At 39.4% G+C, this 22423-nt stretch overlaps 1 protein-coding gene across 1 annotated transcript in view; it reads right to left on the minus strand.

The window, feature by feature from the left end:
- Positions 1-230: 230 nt before the first annotated feature.
- Positions 231-22423, minus strand: part of Prmt3 (protein arginine methyltransferase 3) — a 123508-nt gene continuing 101315 nt past the window's right edge. The window contains exons 14-16 of the mRNA XM_012517258.2: positions 13996-14046; positions 13713-13800; positions 231-1371 (exon numbers count right to left, since the gene is read on the minus strand). Of these exons, the coding sequence (XP_012372712.1) occupies positions 1262-1371; positions 13713-13800; positions 13996-14046 (249 nt within the window). The 3' untranslated portion in view covers positions 231-1261. The remainder of the gene's footprint in view (positions 1372-13712; positions 13801-13995; positions 14047-22423) is intronic.

A 22423-nucleotide genomic window follows, 5' to 3' on the forward strand; every position in this document is an offset into this window, starting at 1 on the left:
ATTTTACTGAATGCTTTTTATTTGAACTGTGTAGCCCAGGCTGGCTTTAAACTTGAGGTGAACTTCCTGTCTCAGCTTCCCAAGAACTGGGATTACAGATGTGGGCTACCAAACCCGGCTCTTGCCTGTTCTTATACTAGGGTGATAAACTACCTGGTGTAGTAGACAATGCTCAAGCTGACCAAATACAGACGCCATGCAGTCTCTAGAAGGGGTCCTTGATCACATTTTCTGTGCTTCTAGGTGCAGGCGCCCATCTAAGTGCTCGGAATGCATTATTATGAGAGGAGAAAAATGTTCAAGAGGGATGGAGATGACACTGCAGTAAGAGTGAGGGTCAGGGCTGAAGCCACACACCTAGCCAGGAGCTGGGCTGCCCACCACAATGCTAAGCTGCCTGGCCCATGCTATGCCTTGACAAGGAGCCAGCTGCTGCTGTATACGCGCCGTGTCTGCTCTCCTAGGGTCACGCCTCCGTTAAGACTGTCATATATAAATCCGCCTTTACAAGAGGCCTGAGTATGCAGAAATATTTTTTAATGCTAATAGCTATGTACATTTTACTGAATGCTTTTTGTTGTTTAGAATTGAATCAATGATTGCAAATTACACAACTTCCTGATACAAGTGTACTGTTTAACCTCTGCACACAGATCTAGTTTGAAAAAGGTAATATACTAGTAAGTACATATTTATCCTATTCTTTAAAACCTTGTATGAAACATAGAATATACACACTGGATTAGGCTCCTGGCCAGTTCTAGAAGTCCATGGCTAAAGACTATTGAGAGGAAATGTCCACAGAATGAGAACTGCAGTGTGCGGGGCAGGAGGGCCAAGACTTGCTTTCAGGCCTTCCTCTGTGTGCTCTATCCTGATATTCTAGCAAATGCAACTAAAAACCATTCCTCCTGAGAGGCAAGTTCAATAAAATGTACTTCCTGTTACTAGTTTAACAAAAATATTATTTTAAAAGTAATCAATTACTATTTAAAATTTGTAAGAAGAAACTTACTAAAAATAAGACAGTCACTGCTCTGAGTGCAGGCTAAGGTAAATGATTATCAACACAGCAACACTCAACAGAGCTGCAGCTGGTTAAGGCTGGCTGCACAGCCATCTGTCAGTGACCCTGTCCCCAGCACGGCCAGCAGATCCTGTCTGTGCTTCTCTTACTGAGGGGACTCAGGACAGGGCTGCCACCCACAGGCTCCCCTTCCGTCCTGCTGACCACTGCAAGGAATTGTACTGTCACAGCCTCTCACTGAAGTCCATAGGTCTGAGTTGAATTATTCAAGGTGAGTGTCACGATGATAGAACGAGGATTCTTCTTATTCTTGTGAACTGTGATTTTCCCTTTTAAGGATTCACCTGTACAAGAAAAACAAAAAAAATATTTATAAATTCAAGGAATATAGGGTAACAGAGAAAAATGATAGTAGCAGTAACAGAAAATTATTTATAAATTCAAGGAATATAGTGTAGCAGAGAAAAACGAAGGAATTATAGGTGCAGCTTAGATTTCAGTGTGTGCACATTGGGGGCTAGTAGTGGAGACCACCCAGAGGCTCTGGACTGAGCTATACCCCACCTCTTAATTTTTCATTCAGGGAAAGCGTCTTGCTAAGCCTCGGGCTGCTGAGGCAGAAAGGTCAGAGCTGCCCCTTCTGAGCGGAGTTCTACCTGGAGACCCTCATGCATCAGCCCCAGTAGTAAAACTGTTTTACTTGGCATGTAACGAGACTGCTGGCTGTGGTGCACCAGCCTCCCCTACAGCGGTGTTCTGCGGACAGCACAGGTCACATTCATCCCTAGGTAAGAGCATGCGAGTATTAACTCAGCACTTGTCTCAGGCTAGGCTGCCCCTAGGGCCTCTCTCAAGGCCCCCATTACTGTGTCCAGTTATGCACAGACATAGTAAATACACAACTCACACTGACAAAATAATGAGCACAGAAATAGTACACGTCTGTTGCAACATAAAGACTGACGTCCTAAGAACTGGTTCTGCTTTCATTCCACAGGGGAATTCATGCATTTTTCTAACTGTAAATTAACTTTTTCATGTATTTGCAAAATAAATTAAAAAATAAAAGAGTAGATAACTCAGGTGTAACTGGTCACCATTCCATAGGTTAATAAAGGCCACACGAAGAGATTCAGGGTTAGCTCTGCAACAGACGACCAAGCAAGACTCAGGTGAGGCGACAAATCCTGGGTCATATGTCTCATTTAAAAACAAACTGCAGGGCTGGCCAGGTAGCTCAGCGGACTGGGGTTCGATCCCTGGCATGCTGTATTGGCCCTGCTCCCCGGGGCACACTGAGAGGGTGGGCGTGGTGCTGTGCACCTGTAATCCCAGTGCTTGAGAGGCTGCAAAACAAGAGGATCACTAGGAGTCGCATCTGTGTAGTGAGACCCAATACTAAATACATAAAAAAAAAAAAAAAAAAAATCAGAAAAAAAAAAAGGAAGTGAGACAAGCAATTCAGAACAATAAACCCAGGATGTGGTCTATTCCACAAACATAATTTTATGTGCAGATGTGTAGTTACTGTGTGCATGTTGCTGTGGTTGTGTCTTCCTCTGCTGCAAAATAAGATGCCCAGGTCACCATACTCCCCTACAGCGGTGTTCTGTGGACAGTAGAGCTCAGCCCACGTTCATCCCTAGATAATAGCATGCCAGTATTAACTCAGCACTCCTCTCGGGCTAGGCTGTTCCTAGGGCCTCACTCAATGCCCCCAACGCCCTCGAGGATGGGGCCTCTCCCTTCTCTACAGCCTGCCTTTTGTGAGGGCAGCCAACAGGCAGCAGCAGGCCCTGAAGTGTGTCTGACTTCCCAGCCTGAGCTCTCAGCTGTGCTCCAGGGCCCAACTCCCTGACAAATAACGACCATGGCTTTAAACAGAGAGCATTGCATTGGGAATGAAATGGCCCAAATTATTCTGTGATCTTTCTTGTACAGATATTTAGATACTTATTTATATAATTTTATAGTTATTCTACCAAATCTTTAATAAATTATAGGGAAGACAATGCATCATCAACAAATCTAGTAGGATTTTGAACACTGAATGTACACGTAGTATCTTTGTGCTTGTTTTTTTTAATGTATTTGGTACAGGGTCTCACTACGCAGCTCAGACTCATAGTGATCCTTCCATCTCAGCCTCCCCAGCACTGGGATTACAGGTGTGTGTCACTATGCCAGGTCTCAGTGGCCAGCTCAGCATGCCTGGGGGTGGGGCCAGCATGGCATGTGGTGCCAGGGATTGAATTCCGGTTCCTGTGCTTGCCTAAGCAGGCACTTAAAGTCTGCTGAGCTACCTTGCCAGCCCTGTGCTTCTGTTTTTAAACAAATTTTTGTTTTTTTTAGATAGGGTCTTGCTATGTTAATTCAGGCTGGCCTTAAACCCACTGTATAGCCCAAACTGGCTTCAAACTCTCAGTGACCCTCCTGCCTCAGCTTCACAAATGCTAGGATTACAGGGGGGGCTTACCATGCCCAGCTTTAACCAACATTTTAAAACTTACATATATATAAACCAACTTACCGATTACTAATACTGAAACTTGGGGAGGGATAGCCACTTAAATTGCTACTGCTTTTATAAGAATATGAGAACCGCAACTTGGATATTACAGTTAACTCACTGAATCAACAGCTGCTGATTAACAGCTATTGATTGCCACAATCCAGTGGCTTGTTGGTTTCTTTCTCATAAACAGGGTATTTTAGTATAAATCACTTAATTTACAAAGTAGCTCATATGTATAAGACAGTTAATGTGTGTGAGATTTAAAAGCCAAAAGCTGACCTCTGCAGACCCACTCAAAGGTCAGGATCTTATCACAATACCAACATATCCTCTCTCCACCAGCCCAGACATTTTTGTTCTACCGCCTATTCAGCATAGTTTTACTTCATGGAGATTTAGTCTTAAAATTTGTATCTTAATATAGTGCTTTTTTTTACATGCTTCATTTTTTGTATTTTAGGGAAGGGTCTACAGGGTGCTCAGGGTCTCTCTACTAGATTGTGGACTCCTAGTGATCTGCCTGTTTACAGCCTCCCAAGAGCTGGGATTGCAGGCGCACACCACCACGCCCAGTCTCAGTTGCCCACTCAGTGCGCCGTGGGGGCAGGGCTGGCATGGCCAGCCCAGGAAACAAACCCCTGGCCCCTGCGCCTGCTTGTAGTAACTTTGTAATGTCTGATAGCCAACTGAAAATTATTAGATGTGTTAAAAAGCAGAAATTAGAGACCTGTAGGCAGAAGAAAATTCAGCTACTAGAAACAGGTTTAGAGAAAAACGTGCTTATAACTAGAGAAACAGGAGAAAGGTGACCTAACAGAACTTGCAGAGTGGAAGCGCACGCGTATGGAGAGCTGACTGAGAAGGCCAGCAGCACAAGGCACTGAGGACGAAAGTCTGCAGATCTCAAGCGGCGGGAAGGGAAGCCTCCCAAGCTGGGGCACGGGGCCAGGGCTCCGCTCTTGCCTGGAAGAACAGCCACGCACTTGCAGTCACTGCCAAACTCTGTCATACGGACCAGCCCAGCGCTAATGGGAAAACAGGAAATGTGCATGACAGGCACCAGGGAAAGACTACCGTGCAGAAAATATGCTATTTCATAAAACTATAAACTCACAGATTGGAAAGCGCAACCAACGTTAAGCAAAATAAATACTTTGAAGGGATGGAAGAAAACCTTTCAACTAGGAATTCAATAGCCAGCATGTATCTCTCTGAAATGAAGGTAAAATAAGGGCTTTCTCAGAGAAGCAAAAACAGAAAAATCCTTTTCTATTGGACTCTGACTGTAAGAAATATTAAAGGAAAGGATGAAATGGCTGAGTATGTGGTAAACACTAAAGATACCTTTGGAAAACATACAAGATAATTGGTTAAAATAAAAACAGTGAGTGTAAGTGTACTGTGCTCGAAACATTTGGGAAGCACAATGTTCTGTAGCAACAGCACTAAGGCCTGGAGGAGCGATATGAAGCAGGCTACAAGCGCCCCGTGCTAGGCATGAAGCGACTGTGTCCCATCACTTGATGGCAGCCTGGCTACATGCACACTACTAAGGGTGGAGATAAAACAAGAAATTTATTTAGTTGCCAAAAGACAGCAAAGAGGGAAAAAAAAGCAAAGAGGGAAAAAAAACCAAAAAAAAACCAACCAAATGACAGAATTGAACCCAAGACTTCTAAATACTCTGTAAGTCAAAGTATATAAAAATGTAGACTAGCTAAAAAAAATGCTTACGGGAAAAATTTATAAATTTCAGTATTGACATTACAAAACAGACCTACAGATCTTCATTGGTGAATTCTAACTGATCTTTAAGGAAAAACAGCAATTCTATATAAATCAGTACTAGAAGAATACTCCTAAGTCCATCTCCTCAGTGTGGAATTATCCTGACAAAACAAGATTGACTCTTTAGAAGTAAACTACAAGAGAACATACCCGTGAACACAGACACGAAGTCTAGTGAGCAAAGAGGACACCATGCCCTATGATATAAAAAACAGCATGAGAAGAAGCCACTGGTGCTGGAGCACATGGCTTCTCCACCTGGTACAGGAGATCTGTGACGAAGCCCAGACAGCGCTGTTCACAAGGAAGGCTAGTGCTGCCTCCTAGGGCGGAGACTGTGGCAAGGATGGTCTTCCCGATCACATCAAATCGTTGTTCGGCCAGAAGTATTGGTCAAGAATTAAGACACGGGAGTGTGTGGGGACACCTCCTGGACAAATTCAAGTCCTCACGGCATGGCCTTACATGTAGAAAATTCTAAAACAATATGCAAAACTACTGGAACTTTAACAGTTTTGGCAAAGTCAAGATATAAAATATACTTCTATATATAAGCAATGAAGAATTATAAACTTCAAAAATCACAATAGTGATCAATAGTAATAGTTTTAGCCAATACTTGACATAAATGTTACATAGGTCCAAGAATTAGTCACATAAAACCGAAATTCTAAAAAGGTTAAAAATAAAAGGGAAAACCCATTATAAATAAATGAAAGATTCGCTATTGTGAAGATGCTGTTTCTTCTCTAACTAGAGGTTCAACAAATTCCAAACAAAATTCTAGGGCCGGGGAGATGCAGCATAAGCATCTGCCCGGCAAGTGCAAGGTCCAGAGTCAATCACTGATACCAAAAAGGAAAAAAAAGGAGAGAGAGGGGGGGGCGAGAGAGAGCGTGAGCGAGCGAGAGCGAGAGAGAGCGAGAGGAATTTCCAACACAGGCTTTTTTTTTTTAGTGTACCAGGGCTCAACCTTAGGACCTTGTGCTTGCCAAGGAAGCACTTATTACAGGCTTCTATTTTGAGGCTAGATTAGTAAGACGATTTTAAATTCAGGTATAAATGCAAAGGAACCACAACTGCCCAGACAGTTTTAAAAATAAGTGAGCAGGTATTGTGGCCTGTGCGCAGATGTGCCACACAGCCGCCCGCGATCACTGAGGAGGCTCTCTGGAGGTGGCTGGACCTAGGGTGTGTGACGCTGCTGTCAGTGAAGTATTACTAGGACTAACTCATGGTGTGGATAGCTGGGAGACAATGTAAGAGACAGAAAGGCCTGCTGCTGTTGCTACCTGCTGCTTTCTGCAAACCGTCTCTCCTGTGATCCTGCTCTGCCACGCCACCCTGGCCTTAAAGCCAAGTATGGAATGAACCTCTACAAGCTGTGAGCCAAACAGATCTTTCTTCCTATAACTTGGGCACTGGGGATTTTGTCCTTGCAATTAGAAAAGTAACTAAGACAACAGGCTTATATTATTTTATAAAGGCAAAAGTCTTACTGGTGTAAGGATAGGTGTACAAATCAAAGGAACACGAACTCAGAAATAACTTGACACACGTACTATAGTCTAGTATGTATGTAGGGTTATTTTTGACAAAGGAGCTAAGGTAATTAAATGGGAAAGGGCAGGGTTTTTTTCCCCCCTCCAAAGAAATGGTGGAGTAACTGAATAGACACTTGGGAAAGGATGATTTATTTTTTAAATTGACAGGAAATAGAGATCGCAAACCTAAAAGTAGAAAGCAAAATTAAAATTTTTAGAACATAAAGTCTTTGTGCTGTCAGCACAAACATTTAAAATTAGTATACAAAAAAAGTACAAACTATTTTGTAAACTGTTGTTTCATCAACATTAGAAAACTCTACTCTTTATGAGTGTTATGAAACTGAAAAAATCTACCACAAAGATGGGCAACTGAGTCAAGTGAGACTTTGTTTCAAAGAATTAAAAAAAAGGGCTGGGAATGTAACTAAATATAAAGTCTGAGTCCAATCCTCAGTACCATGAGTACAAAAAAAGAAAAAAATAAAAGTGATGCTTTAAAAGTGAAATAGAGGGCTGGGGAAATAGATGGGTGATATAAACTGCCTGCCTGGCAAGCCCTAAGTCCTGAGTTCAATCACTGGTACTACCAAAAAAAAAAAAAAAAAAAGAAAGTAGAGTAGAGCAAGCCTGATGGAGATTTAGCAAACGGTAAACGGGACATTTTCAATGACTGGAGAAAGATTCAAAAAGATTGTGTACATCCAGTATCAATACAATATTAAAGGGATACAGATGAATGACCACTTTGTATCTGTGTATTCAAAATGGTTAGGATAGACATACAGCTACATTCTCTTAATTCAATGAATAGAGGGACTTGTTTTAATAGTGTTTGTAAACAGTATATGTCTGCATCTTGTCTAACAAATAAACACTAGGAAGACAGCACGCAATATGCTAATTATTGGCACCGTCCTACCAATATGATTCAAAACTTCTCATTGCTATTTCTCAATAAAATTATGGGAAAAATACAATATTTTTTAGTATGAAACCAAAGTTAGACACCACAAGGAAAAGCCTGACACATTTAACTTTAAAGTATTTTCTCAGGGTACAAGATAGGGCCATAAAAATTTCTACAATTGATATTCGCACAAACCTTCCTCTTTAGTGACATTCTAATAAAGACAGTTTAACTGACTTGCATTTTTTCCGTTTTCCCTACTGAACTCTTGTTATTCTATTATTTTATTATGAAATTTTGTTTCACAAAATAAAAAATGAAGTTAATTTTATAAAGCAAAATAGTTTTATAAAATTTATTTCCACTTTTTAGAGTAGTAAAGGATTCAGATCTGAATTTTGAATTAATTCTTTGACATGTTTCATTAGAAATGAAATTTTCACAAAAACATAAAATATAGTATACTTCTTGCATTCCTGTCATCTGTGTCAACATTTTGTTATTGGAAACCCAACCAACTAAACAAGCAAAAAGAATAAGGTAGAACGAAACTTCTGTGATCTAGATAAACAAAACCCAGAACCTCGTTATTGTGATCTGCACATCAGTGATGGGCAGGGGTGAGGGGTAAATGTAACACAGCCAACATGTCTGACACGCAAGGTATCACTACTAATGTTTCTTTCAATGTATCTGCTCTAATAGCTGCTGTTCTTTCATAAGGTTGCATTTGAAGTGTTTATAAAAGAAAAACTAAGAGTTTGTTAACGTTCTAGTCAATCCTTAGTAAAAGAGTGAAAAAGGAAATATCCTATGGTGCAGGTTATCAAACTCATTTCAGGTTCAAAAGATATACCCATAAGAGCTTATGTGCTCCTCTCCAGCAATAAAGCCCAAGTCAGCACGTACTAGCAATGGACCTTTCTTTTCCACTTTTTTTTTTTTGTGCTAGGGATTGAACCCATAATCTTGCACATGCTACCTCTAAGAAGAACTACACACTCAGTCCCAGTAATGAGAACTTCTGCAAAATTTTTACAGAAGAAAAAAAATTTAAGCATCAATATAAAACAAAATTGACTTACATTTAAAAAATTGAAGTATATGAATTGCCTTACATAAAGGAGATACTGTTATTTTCATATCTGAAATGCAATAGAAATAAAATCTTTTCACAGTATTAATTTTGAAGATCAGGTATACACACTTATTTAAGCTAATTACATGGCAGGAAGGGTCACAGTAACAAATGTACAATTCACACTGCTGCCCGGCGTCCATTGTGGAGGCCTGGCTGAAGTGCCAAGGAAGGCAGCGGCCTAACAGTGGACTAGATCAGAGTAATTAATCAGTGTCACCCAGATAGCAAGTGACGGATGCTGCTAGGGCGTGCATTGTGGTGCGAGCTGCACGGGACACTCCGTGAGGCTGAGCGGTAGCATCCCAGTCTTTATCACAGGCAGACAGCGATTAGTACACCACCCAGTAGCTGCGGTTCAATCAAGAACAAAATTGATTTCATTTCCATTGTGTTAGAATGCTTTTTAAAATTAATTTCTTCCAGAGCTCTGAAATTTCATTTCCCCAGAAGGGGAAGAGAAAAGCATAACAAATCATTTTTATCACTATCACAGCTTAGAGTGTGAAAATGAACTGGGGGAACCTAATGCTCTTGTACACAAAAGCTTACTATATAAATGAAGTAAATAACTCGATCTTAATCATATTTTTAAAGCCAAACCACATGAAAACACTTGATTTTTAAAGTGAAAACACCATATATGCCTATAAAATAGAACTAAACATTACTTTTAAAGAAAAGAAATGCCTTAAATTGGTAAGTGTTTTCAACTCTTTTAAACCAGGGATTCTGGGAGGCAGGGCTTTCACTCCCACATTTTGGAAATGGCTCAAGTGTTGTAAACATTTTATTTGGCACTATTTTTAGAAGTAGGCTGTAATAAACCAATAAAAATCCCCCAAACTAGACTTTATAATTCCATTTTACTCTAGTCAAATGCATTATAGCAGAATTATTAAAGCAAATTCATTCTCAGTCTGAGAATTGAGCGCAGCAGGCCTGACTATAAGCCCGGCACTCAGAGGCCAAGGCAGGAGCGTGGTCCCACAAAGGTAGTTTTCTGCCTTTTTGAAGAGATTATATAGAGTTGAGGTACTGCATATTCTTTAAGTTATGGAAAGAATTTGCCAGTGAAAGTCTCTGCGAGGAGACTAACTCCGGGGAAGGCTGCTAACAGGCTAGGCCTCTCATTAGCTCTGGTCCTTTCCAGTGTTACACGGCTGGGGGTCCTTGCTGCTACCAGTTATTGCGGCCTCCACTGCAGAACTGGTTGGGAACCTGGGTATGAGAAAAAGAGGAAAACAGCACCAAAGAAAAATGGGTTTTCCCTGCTCTCTCAGCATCAAGGACCCTATTCCATTCCTTGACCTGGAATGAAGGGCTTCTGGAGCTTCCACTCTGCAGCCACGCTCCCTTAAGCATTCCAGGCTGTGAGGTCCAGCCTGGGGGATGCCACAGGAAAACAAAGCACAGACTGACTACCAGTTTGCGCACATTTTGTGTTCATACATTCTCCCCAGTGCATCTCCTACTGCGCACTTTCCAGGCATCTGAAGAAGCTGCCCTCTCTGCCCATTCTGGTTTTCCAGTTGTACCCATGGAAGAGATGGGATGGAATATGGAATGCAATTAATTCATCTTTCCTGGAACTGGGAATTCAGTGAGTTTATATTTAAGGTGGTTTCCTACACACAGTAGTTAGTTCATCTTATTTGCTCTATCTCTGCATTTTAATTGGCATGCTGAGACCATTCACAATGTAAATATCAACGGTCTGAGGTCTATCATCTTTGCATTTGTATCCATCTCTTTGTTCCTTTTTTCCTGCTTTCTTTTGAACTAATTTCTAGGAGCCCACCTTTCCCTCCTCCTAGCTTACAAGCTGTATTTGGCAGTGTAGTCTAACACTTGTTAGCTCTTGTGCCAGGATGTAGCGTGTGTAATTTACTGTAGTTTGCCTTCAAGTATGAAATTACTTCATGTGTAGCACAAGAACTTCATGTTTTCTTGTTTTATCATTTCCACAAATTTTACTCCTCCATATTCTGTAATCCACAATATGTTTGCTTTACACTTCGCCATGCTTTGAAATCTACAGTGTAGTCAATTATTTTTTAAGAAACTAAAAAGCACGAATATGAAGCCTCTTCTGTGGACTCACATGTTTCCATTTTTATCATTTTACACTTCTTCATTTACATCCCAGCTTCTGCTTAGTGAAGCTTCTGCCTGAGGAAGCACTCTGTATATTCCTTGTCTTGTCAGTCTGTGCAGTGGCTTTTTTTTTTCTGAAAAAAATCTATTGAGTTCCCCTAGATATAGAACACAGGCTGAGTTTCTCTCTGTGAAAACATCACATGATTATCACCTAACTTGTGAAGTTTACCGTAAGTGATGTAGGTAGTGTGAGAAGGCAACTTAAAGTCTCATATGCGCTTCACAGTATTTGAAAAACTCAAAGGACAAAGTATGAACTAATTATGCTAAGGATTATTAGCATAATAATTTTGCAAACTCAGAATTTTACTAGTCATCAAGCAATACTTGGCTATAATTAGGTACAAGAGAACTGTGAGACTCAGACTCAAATACCATTTTAAATTTCCCCTAAGATTAAACCACAAGTGGACTAGTACTCTTCAGACTGCAGCAGAAAACACCAAAGCAAGACAAACACCAGAAGAGGACCTAACTCTTCAATGCCTGTAACAATGAAACAGAATGCTTTTTTCCTTTCAATTCTTGTTCCTTGTATTTTTCTAGGTAACATATAGGAATTTCAAGGCAAGAATTCCAAAAATTCTACTCTTTGGCATAAGTGGGTTAAAAGAACTTCATTTTTGTTTGCCTTATTTCAGTTTTGCTGTGCTCAAATTTTGTGGAGACAGAGAAAATGTCTGTATCAAGATTTTATTTCTATAAGGAGCACTGTGAGGAGCACTGTGACCTCCAAGTGAGAGAATGGCAGGGGCAAAAAAAAAAAAAAAGAAGAAAGAATGGCAAGAGGCAGCTTTTCTATAAGGGTATTTCTTTTTTATCTATTCAATTTAATTTATGTATCACCAGTGAAATCAAAGCTTTCTCAATTTTATGAAAGATAAAGATAGTGACCACCTTGGCTCTAAAACAAACAGTTCAAGGGCCAGCCAGATAGCTTAGTGGATTAAAGTGCGTGCTTAGGCAGATGCAGGGAGCTGGGGTTTGATCCCTGGATGGTGTACCAGCCCTCCATCTCCTCCCCCCAGCAGGATGAGATGGGGACTGAGACTGAGTATGGTGGTGCATGCCTGTAATCCCAGCACCTGGGAGACTGAAAACAGGAGGATCATTCTGAGTCCAATCTGTGTAGTGAGACCCTGTACTGAATATACAAAAAAAGAAAATAGAAACAGTTCAGCAGATGACCCCGAAGCCCCCTAGCACCTTCCCTAATCGCATTTCCCCATTCCCCAAAGGCAACTTCTGCATGAACCTAGTGGTTGTTTTTTGTTTGTTTGTTTGTTTGTTTGTTTGTTTGTTTTTGTGGTACTGGGGAGTGAACTCAGGACCCTGTGCTTGCCAGGCAAATGCTTATTCTACTGAGCTATCTCCCTGGCCCCTAGTTAGCATTCTTAAGTGTTGTTCAACTTTTCTAAATTCATGTATGCATAGCTTTTACATTTTAAAACTCATAAATGATACACTGCACAAGTCACTGTGCAATGTTTTTCACTCAGTGCTGCTTTTAAAAGTTCGTTTTGCAGTGCTGGAGACAGTCAGTGTGGTTTCCGATTGACAATACGCATGCAACTCCTCTGCTGTAAGATAAGATTTATTCTACTTTAGCCACTATATCTGTCTGTCTACCTGATGAACATTCAGGGTGTTTCCAATCTTTCCCTTTCATAAACTATTATAAAGATTTTTGTGTATGTTGTGGAAGAGACTGTTCAGAATAGAGTCCTAAAAAAATTCTTTCTGGGTTATAGGGATCCACTGTGACTTTGTTTGATGGTGTCGAACTGTTTTCTTAAGTTACAGCAAATACTATCAGTAAAAGAGCATGAACGCGTCAGCCATAACACTGCAGCCTTTGCACTGGCCAGCTTTACATACTTTTCTCCCTCCCAGCAAGCCAATGGATGAGAAAGTGTCTCGTGGTTCCAGCTTTTCCCTGACTTAATAGTGATATGTGGTATCTTTTCACGGAAACTTGTCCATTCAGCATGTCTGTCCTCAAGAATGCTTTTAGTAAAAGTGGGATAAGAAGACTTTTATGTTATACGAGTTAAAATAATTCCATAATTATTCTATTTTTTGGAGCTAAGTATGTAAGAACTACAGGTGCTAATACTGTAAATGAACAATCAATGAGGTAAAAACAATGGACTGTACATTCCAATCAGCTCTGGAACCGTAAGATGTGAACAGGCGGACAGTAGATAGTAGAGGGAATTCTAGACAAAACTATTTTGAATATGCAACTGAGATTTGCTTTTTAATTCTACTGGTGATACTCCTTTTCAGTCCCTTGGGAACTGAAAATATTTTTTTCAGTTTTATTTGCATATTATTAGACAGTTATTTTATTACTAAATAATACTATAAATTACTGTACTGTACTATACTAATATAAACATTTTCATAATTACTTTATATTCCTAAGTGAAATACTATCTCAAGCAGAAGTTATATTTAAGCTTTTTAGAGATGTCCTCAGTTAAATGATAGGGATGGCAAGCCCTCAGATATCTGACCTTAGTGCGTGCTGCCTTGTTCCAAACACAGTGAGCACATAAAACATGGCTGTAAAATAGTAACTTGTTTATTTATGGCAAGTATACCTTTCCCCTTCTTTTGCTCCTTACCTGCTTTCACTAAAAATGGCTTTTCTAGTAGAAACACTGTTTGTTTCCAGTGTGTTTTGGTACTCTGGGGTCCCGTGGAGAACATGACCTGCATTGGTAAAGTTCAAAAGTATCTGATGAAGTACAAGATTTTTAATATCATGGTACATTAATCTACTAAATCAAATACAAGCTCCAATTGCTTATAACAGCAAAATGCTTATGATCAAACACCTTGGGGCACAAAAATAGAATACAATGTACTCTGCATAATTAATTCTTATGAATAACTCATGATACTTACCCTCTCGCGGCAATTCTTTTCAAAATATATATCAAAGTAGCCAGCAATTGCCTGTGTTTTTTAAGAAAGAGGGAATACAAAAGATCATTAAACTCATACAGTAATTATTTAATCTTTTAAGACATGGAAAATTATATATTATTTCAAAGATCAGATACCTCTTAAACTTACATCAGGTCACTATTTTTCCTAGAAAAGATGTTATAATAAAAAATGAATGTATGTATCAACTCCCCACAAGGAATTATAATCACATAATGCAAGCACGTACTAATAAAAAATAACTAAAAAAATTACAATTAATACTTAAGTAATACAATTTGAGGGTAACAGGCAAATCAAATATGTGTTTTACTAGAGAAATGATCAGGTTAGAGAAACAAAAGGCGAGAAACCAAGGACAGAGAGAGGTCCGGCTGCTCCGAGCAGCTCCAGACGCTTGACTGTGATGGACACGGGCACCCACCCCTCCTCCCAGGCTTCCAGCCACAGGGCTGAGGACCGACCCAGGAGGGACGAGCAGAAGCACCTGAGTGCAAACACTGCCTCGAGCAGGGATGTTCTGGGTACGGCTTAATACACAGCCACTATGGAAATAGGTTCTTTTATATAAAGCCAGCTCACTAATTTCTTCTGATTTAGTGTGTCCAATTATAAAATACTAATAATATATATATTTTTTAATGTTAGCTTTTTCTAGAGAAAACCTCTGCAAAAAACCCCAAATACTCAAAATAAAATTTACGTTTAAGGAAAAACTCCCAAGTCTAAGGATTACAGTGGTAGTGCGAAACATTCCTCAGGAGAAAACAACATGTTGAGATAGACATACAATTTCTTTGTTTAAAATTTAAACCACACCATTGTTTCTTTCATTAATGGGATTAGTTTGACTTAAATTGTTTTGAAAAATAAATTTACAAAGTGTTAAAAACAAACATTGATTTTGAGAAAAACCACTATCAAGCTACCTGCAGCCTGTGGCTTTCCCTAAGAACGTAAGCTTCACTGATCTGGTGGGGCGATACAGACTGAGTCCAAGGCAAGTGCAATGCTTAGAAGCTTGGTGTGTATTATATTTTATCAAGAAAAAGTAAGACACTTCATACCCCCGCCAAGTAAAATTATAAACAAATGTGGTACGAGCTATACATTATCAAATAAAACCATATAATCAGAATATATTTCTAAAACATGCCTTTTCAACTGGCTTCCTACTACTGAAAATACTCCTCCACAGACCAATTCAGTCACTCTCTTCAGTTTATTCTTGCATCACTATATTCTTAGTGCCTAGAGCAGTAACCGGCCCACAGTACCAAATGGGTATTTGAGGAATGAATGTGCTTATTATATATGATTTTATTATATGACATTTAGTATTCTGTATCATAATTATGATTTAAGAGCAGGACCTAGTTTTAATTTTTTATTTACAGATCACTCAGCAAGAAAAAATTTATACTGAAAGTTCTCAAATATAGATCATTCTGCAAATTTTTTGATCTCTTAAATATAGGTATTACTACATGGCAGGCTAACTTATTAAATCACCATCCTATATATATTAAGGAGCTAGAGGCTGGCAAGATAGCTCAGTGGTCTAAAACACCTGCTTAGGCAGGCTTAGGCAGGTGCAGGGGACTGTGGTTTGATCCCTGGCACCACATGCTACCCCAGCTCTGCCCTCATGGTACGCTGAGCTGGCCCCCACCCCCCAAAAAAAATTACTACATTAAAGAGCTACAAATTAGTAACACTACACCTAAGAAATGGACAGAAATTAAAGCAGTCTCTGGCCATACCACCCTGAACATGCCCAATCTCATCTGATCTCAGAAGCTAAGCAGGGTCAGGCCTGGTTAGTACTTAAACGGGAGAAATTAAAGCAGAAAGTTTATTTAAAAAAAAAATTAAATGATTCTGAAGCATGTGAAAGAAGTATGACCTCTACAAGGGGAAAACAAAACCACCAGATGCAATGCTCCTCTGGGGAGGGCACAAGGATGGAGGTTGAGCTAATTACTAATGGCCAATGAATGACACAACAGAACCTTTACAGAACCTTTATTAAAAACCCTGAACAGGGCTGGGGAGATAGCTTGGTGGCCTAAATGCCTGCCTGGCGAGCGCAAGGACCCAGGTTCGATCCCAGGTACCACATGGCATGTTGGCCCCATGCCGAGCCAGCCATAGAAACTGGGCATGGTGGCACACAGCTGTAATCCCAGAGCTCAGGAGGCTAAAAACAGGAGGATCGCTGAGTGCAAGCGTGAGCTGCATAGTGAGGCCCTGTACCAAATAAATTAAAAAATAAAAACAAAACTTGAACGAGATCAGAGGACTTCAGTGTAACTGCTATAATCCACACCTCATAGGAAAGTGTTCTCTCCCTTCATAATCTGGATCCTTCTAGACGTTCCTCTTTGTACCTTGTTATTTGTAATAAAAGCATTATAATCTTCTTTGTAATGATAAAGCAGTAGATGTGATGTGCTGCTCTGGGTTCTGTGAACCATCACAGCAAAGCACTGAAACTGAAGAGGAGGCTGTGAACATCCTTGGTTCGCAGCCAAGATGGACAGCATGGCTACCTCAGGATCCACCACTTGCGACTGGTTTCTAAAGGGGCAGTGTCTGTGAGAGCCTTTAATCTGTGAAATCTGTGCTACATCTGATCGTGTCACAAATGAATTAAACTGTAAGACACCCACTGAACATCGCCAAGAACCAGAGAAATGGTTGTCAGCAGAGGAAACCCAAACATGGTGTGTGTCATAAGCGCTCTAAGTAGAGAACAGCTTTTCTTTAAAAGCCCTTTCACCATTAGAAGCAATACTTCCCCACCCCACCCCACCCGGAACTGGGGATTAAACTCAGGCCCTTGCACTTGCCAGGGAAGTGCTTATTCTACTGAGCCATCTCCCCAGCCCCTCAGAAGCAATACTTAGCAAAGCACGACATAACTGGAAAGCATCTTGACAGACAGGACGTACGTTATGGGCATACACCATATGCTGTACAAATCTATGTATCTGGAAAGATACTAGTCAAGCTATTGATGGGAGGTGACAGACTTGTAGTGCTCATTTTCTTTGTACTTGTCTACGCTTATATGTCCAACAAAAATGAGCAGCTACTGTGAAAATGGATCATTTTTATAATGCTTCCATTTAATTTGCTTATCATGTTCAATCCAACTACTGCCTTTGGCTCAGTGCCATCCCACTCATCTCTGTGCCCTCAGGGGGCAAACGTCTTAAGATGCAGAACGCAGGAGCTCTGAGGATCTGGGGAAGCACAAGTCTACCATAATAACATTTACCAAGGAAGTGAGTAGAACCTCAAAAATAGGACAGATAAAATAATGGAATACTCATCGTAGTAAGAACTGTTGAACTATATGAAAACATTAAAAAAAGTTTAAATTTGAGTCTGAAATATACAAAATACACGGACAAATGTGTTTTTCAACTCTTGAACAGTAACACCAACAAAAACAACAGGCTGGCATTTAAGTCTAAAGATGGGCGATAAAGGAGTTCACAATATTTAAAAACCTAACAAAAATATAAAGATAATTCAGAACTGTTTCCTAATCCCCAAATCTGTGAATTTTAGTTAAAAATCAAAGAAACAAATCCAACTGTAATACCCCTGCCCAATAATGCAGTAAAAGAAATATTTAGGTAACCAATAATCAGAGATAAGCCTCAAGAGAAAAATGAAAATCCAAAGATTTTTTTCCTTTGGTTGTGAACATTTGGGAAATCTGAAAATGCATCTACTATATAGTTCTTTCTGAAATGCAGCATTCTGCCTTCACCTCTTCAAGCAGTTTCCTTCCTAATGGTATCTGATTTAGAGTAATAGAAAAATCAGATATACTGGGATACATGAAGAAGAAAACAAAATCATGAAACGAAGTCAGGAGAAATTCACCTGGGCTTAAGAATTAGGTAAGGGAGTCTTCAGACTGCCAGGCTTCCCATGGCTAAGAAAGTGGGACAACCTTGCTCTGAAAAATAAAGGGAAGTTTCTAATTTTAAAATAGCTTTTTATTCTCAAACACAGGATTGTCCCTTAAAGAGACCAGGTTTCTTACTTATTTTTATTTTTTGGCCTTGTAGTAGTTTCTCCTTAGCCATGATTTTGCTTTCAGTTTGTTTCCCTAGTCAACCAAGGCTTGAAAATAGTAAATGGAGAATTCCAGAAACTTAGAAAATTTAACTTTCATTATAGTGTATTTCTATATTTGTAATATTTGTTGTTGTTAATTTCTCACTGCCAAACTTATAAGTTAAAGTTGATTATAGGTGCATTTGTGTAGGAAAAATTCCTAGTTTCAGAAATCTACTAGAGATGTTGAAATACATTTTCCAAAAGAAAGCACCATTAATTTTTTAGAGATATAAAGTAAAAATAAAGAAAAAAACTAAACTTCACATGCAGTTATATAAACCACCTGAACTATGATTAGTGTTTTATTTCTACCAAACTATTTGAAAACATTGATGTAACCAATCAAACGTATCAACTGATTTGAGAAATCCTTTGTTTAGGGAATACAATGTGCTATTATTTTTCAATTACAGTCTCACCACCCTGTTACAATCACCTTGACAGGCTATCTTTATGTATTTTAATTTCAATGTATTGTGCCTCACTGTGTAAGTCACTCAAATGTAAGAATAAACAACTACCATTGCAAACTGGAAGTGAGGACTAACAGGTAACAGCAATAAACAACTGGAGCTGCGGCTTGACATGTGCTTGGACAAGACCAGCTAGGCGAGACACCAACCACACAGTAAATTTTGCCTCTGTCCTGCATACGCTTATTGTCAGGAGCATCAGGAACCGACCAGGAAAACAGAAGTGCTAAGATCTTGTGTCTGACAGGAGCTCAGCTCATCTGCAAAGTCCATGTCACCAGTAAATACAATGTCACCGAATTATGCCAGAATTGGAAAAATCTGAGTCCAAAGAGAAGGGAAAATGGGTGGTAGTGGTAACAATAACAAAAACATCTTCTGATGACAGAAAAAACGGAAAAAGAAAACTCAGACATCTAGTAAATTTCTGGGATAGTATTATCACTCCTGAAATTTGCTGAGAATCTTTCACAATTATGTTGAAGCAGAGAGAAGTACAAACACAGAGCTTTACTGTACATTTTAAATATAGTCCTGAGCATTATAATACAGCTTCAGAACTACTCATCTCTTCTGTGGATTTTATAGAGATTAAAAAGGAAAAGCCTGAAAATTCTGTGTTAAGATTTATTTTGTTTGTTTGTTCCTTATACATTTAAATGTAAATGCAGCTCATTTTATACAAGCTCATGTGAAGTGACATGAAATAAAAACAAATGATTGTTCCATGTATTTGGTGTGACCATCTTTCTTCAAACAAGATACATCATGTGTGCACCTAACAGCCAATGAAATGAGCTCAGACTAGACCTTCTGAAGAGGGAAATTAAAAATTATCATCATCACTATCACCTGCAGGGAGTAATTTATCATTTCTGTTCTTCATTGGTATCATGTTCCAACAGCATGTGCTTACAGCAGATACAATTAGGCAGCTGGCCACAGAAGTAGGAGGATAATGTGCTTTTGATGGAGTTTATCCAAGCATGGAGACAGAGTGCTTGTAATCCATGCAGCAGAATCACTATGACAAAAATACAGTTCATTTTTTGTTGAAGTGTTTCTCTGAAAATCTTAATATGGAATTTAAAAGCCAACTGATGACTCGGAGGCAAGCAAAGAAAGAGTAAGCAGATAATGCATAAAAATCACAGCTTACATCATATACAAATACAAACCAACTGGACGAAGCTATACACATAAGCCACACGAGCAGCTGCATGCAGGGGATGGCCTCTGCTAGGGACAGCCAGGGCAGAGGGTCAGCACATAAGAGCGTGTTTCCTTTCCAGTATTAACTATATCTTAAATTATGGACTCTTTCTTTTTCAATTAATTTTCTATTTCATCCCAGGAGAGAATTGCATCTTTATTTTCCTTCATGATTCCTCTAGGGAACAATACATATTAAGTGTCACAGGGTTCTCCCAGGATTGTGCCAGATTGAGTGGTGGTTAGAAACAGACCAAGCACGGTGGGAAGCAGCCAAACAGACAAAAGGTCTAAATATATGGAACATTACTGAAAAAACCAACAGTTATCTTTTATTTATAGAATATTCCTAGAAATTAACAAACTGCTTTTATTTAGATTTGCCTTTGTAATTTCAAAACTGGTGTTAGAATGACTTTTATGTGGCAAAATGAATTATCTCTTCAGAATCTAGAATATATGTTTCTTTTGTTTGTTTTTGTTATTCTCTTTAAGGAGACAGGTCCTCACTACGCTGCCCACGCTGGCAGCGAACTCCTCGGCCCAAGCAATCCTCCGGTCTCAGCCTCCTGAGGTGAGACTACCGGTGTGTGACACTGTGCTCAGCTAAAACACAAGTATCTGACATCTTATAAACTAATACTTCCCATTCCTTAATTATGCATATACATACACGTATATATGAGTACAGGATGGTGAGTTCAGTAGATTCACAGCACGTCTCAGCACCCTCGTAGATGCCTGTGCACCCAGGCAAGGCACCTGCTTCCTTGAAGGTTAGCCACTGCCCTGATTTCTTTGGACACAGATTGGGTTTCCCTATTAATAAACTTCAACATAAACGAAGTCACACATCATGTAGTCTTGCGTGTCTGCACAATTTTCTCTAACACGGTTTATGAGATTCACTTTACTGTTGCACGTTGTAATCATTCATTTTCATGGCTATACTCTTAAAATATATATATACACACACTAAGTCTTTCTCTATAAGTACATATCTATGATAAAGCTTTATTATAAAAGAGGCACAGTAAGACATTAACAAGACAAATACAATATGCTATAATAAAAGCTAAGTGATGGAGTCTCAAAGTGTCACCCTTCCTTTTGTTAATCTTGGGTACCTGAAACACTGGAAGGGGACACACAGGATAACTGGGGACTACTGCACACATGTTATCCAGTCTCCCACTGACAGATATTTGACATGTTTTATGAGTGGGACCACTTCCTCCACTTCTGGAGAACTATGCCCTGGTGGCTGCTGGGTACGTACCTAGCAGTGGAACAGCAGGTGTGCACCAGCTACCACTCTTGCTCATCCTTATGACTGAAGTATTGTTGGCCTTCTGAATTGCTCTGTTTGTATGAATACCCATTAGTACCTCTTTCACTGATGATTTGAGACAAAGACTCTTGTCTCTTTAAATTTTATTTTTCGCTTTTTGAAAATCCTTTTATTTCTGCTTTTGTTCTTAAAAGATACTAGGTAGGGCAAAATTCAGCACAGTGACAATGTCGTCACTCAAGTGTCTTTCTTCCAACCTCATCACTACTGGAGAGAGTTCATCTACCAGACTACTTACTGCTAGCTCCAGTGTTCCACCCGCATCCCACCGACTACTTGAAGATATTCTCAGGGGTTCTGTAGCTCTGCTAGGATGTGCCTGCCATTCCCACCACTTTTATGTGGTGGCAGGGACCGAACCCAGGGCCTGTGTACACGAGGCTAGCTCTTACCTCTGAGCACACCCTCAGCAATCTTTCTAGGATAGAGTGCATATACCCTAAAAATTCACCCGTAAATTCTCAACTTGATCTTTAGTCTGTTCAGAGTTGTACGATCATCACTAAAATCTAATTTGAAAGTACTTCCATTTCTCCAAAGAGAAACCTTATATTCCATCTTCTCTCATCCGGTTCACTCCTACGCATTTTCCTAGTGTTAATATTTCCTACATATGGAACCGTATCGAATTGCCCTTTTATGTCTGGCTAAAAAAAAATTAGCCCAATGTTTTGAAGGTTTTAGGCATATTGTATGAGTACTTTTTAAACAGCTCAGTAATATTCATTTGAATGGCTATCCCACAATTTGTTTACCCATTATATAGGTGACAGACACCTGAACTACTTCTACTTTTAGATACGAATAAAGATTCATGGACAAATGTTTTCATTTCTCTTGTGTGTATACTTATAATAAATTGGAACTTAAAAATTATGTTACTTGGGTTATTTTATACTTTTTGACTACAGCTTACTGTCTCTTACCTGTTTTAGAGAAATTCACAGGTATCATTTCAGGATTGTCGGCAATACTCTCGCCTTTCAAACAGGTGTCAGGTCTTTTCTTATACCTTCTACCTCATCTCTCCATCTCTCCTTGTATCTTTCTGGATATTTTTCTTCTGACCTAAAATCCAGTTCATGGATCCCCTCTACACTAACGTTTAAAGATGTGCTACTAAACTCATACTGAGTTCAGTCTTAGCATTCTTGTTTTTCCTCCAAATCTGTTTTTTTGTTTTGTTTTGTTTTGTTTGTGGAACCAGGGA

The sequence above is a fragment of the Octodon degus genome, unplaced genomic scaffold, assembly GCF_000260255.1.
Source record: "Octodon degus isolate 3935 unplaced genomic scaffold, OctDeg1.0 scaffold00159, whole genome shotgun sequence".
NCBI lineage: Eukaryota > Metazoa > Chordata > Mammalia > Rodentia > Octodontidae > Octodon > Octodon degus.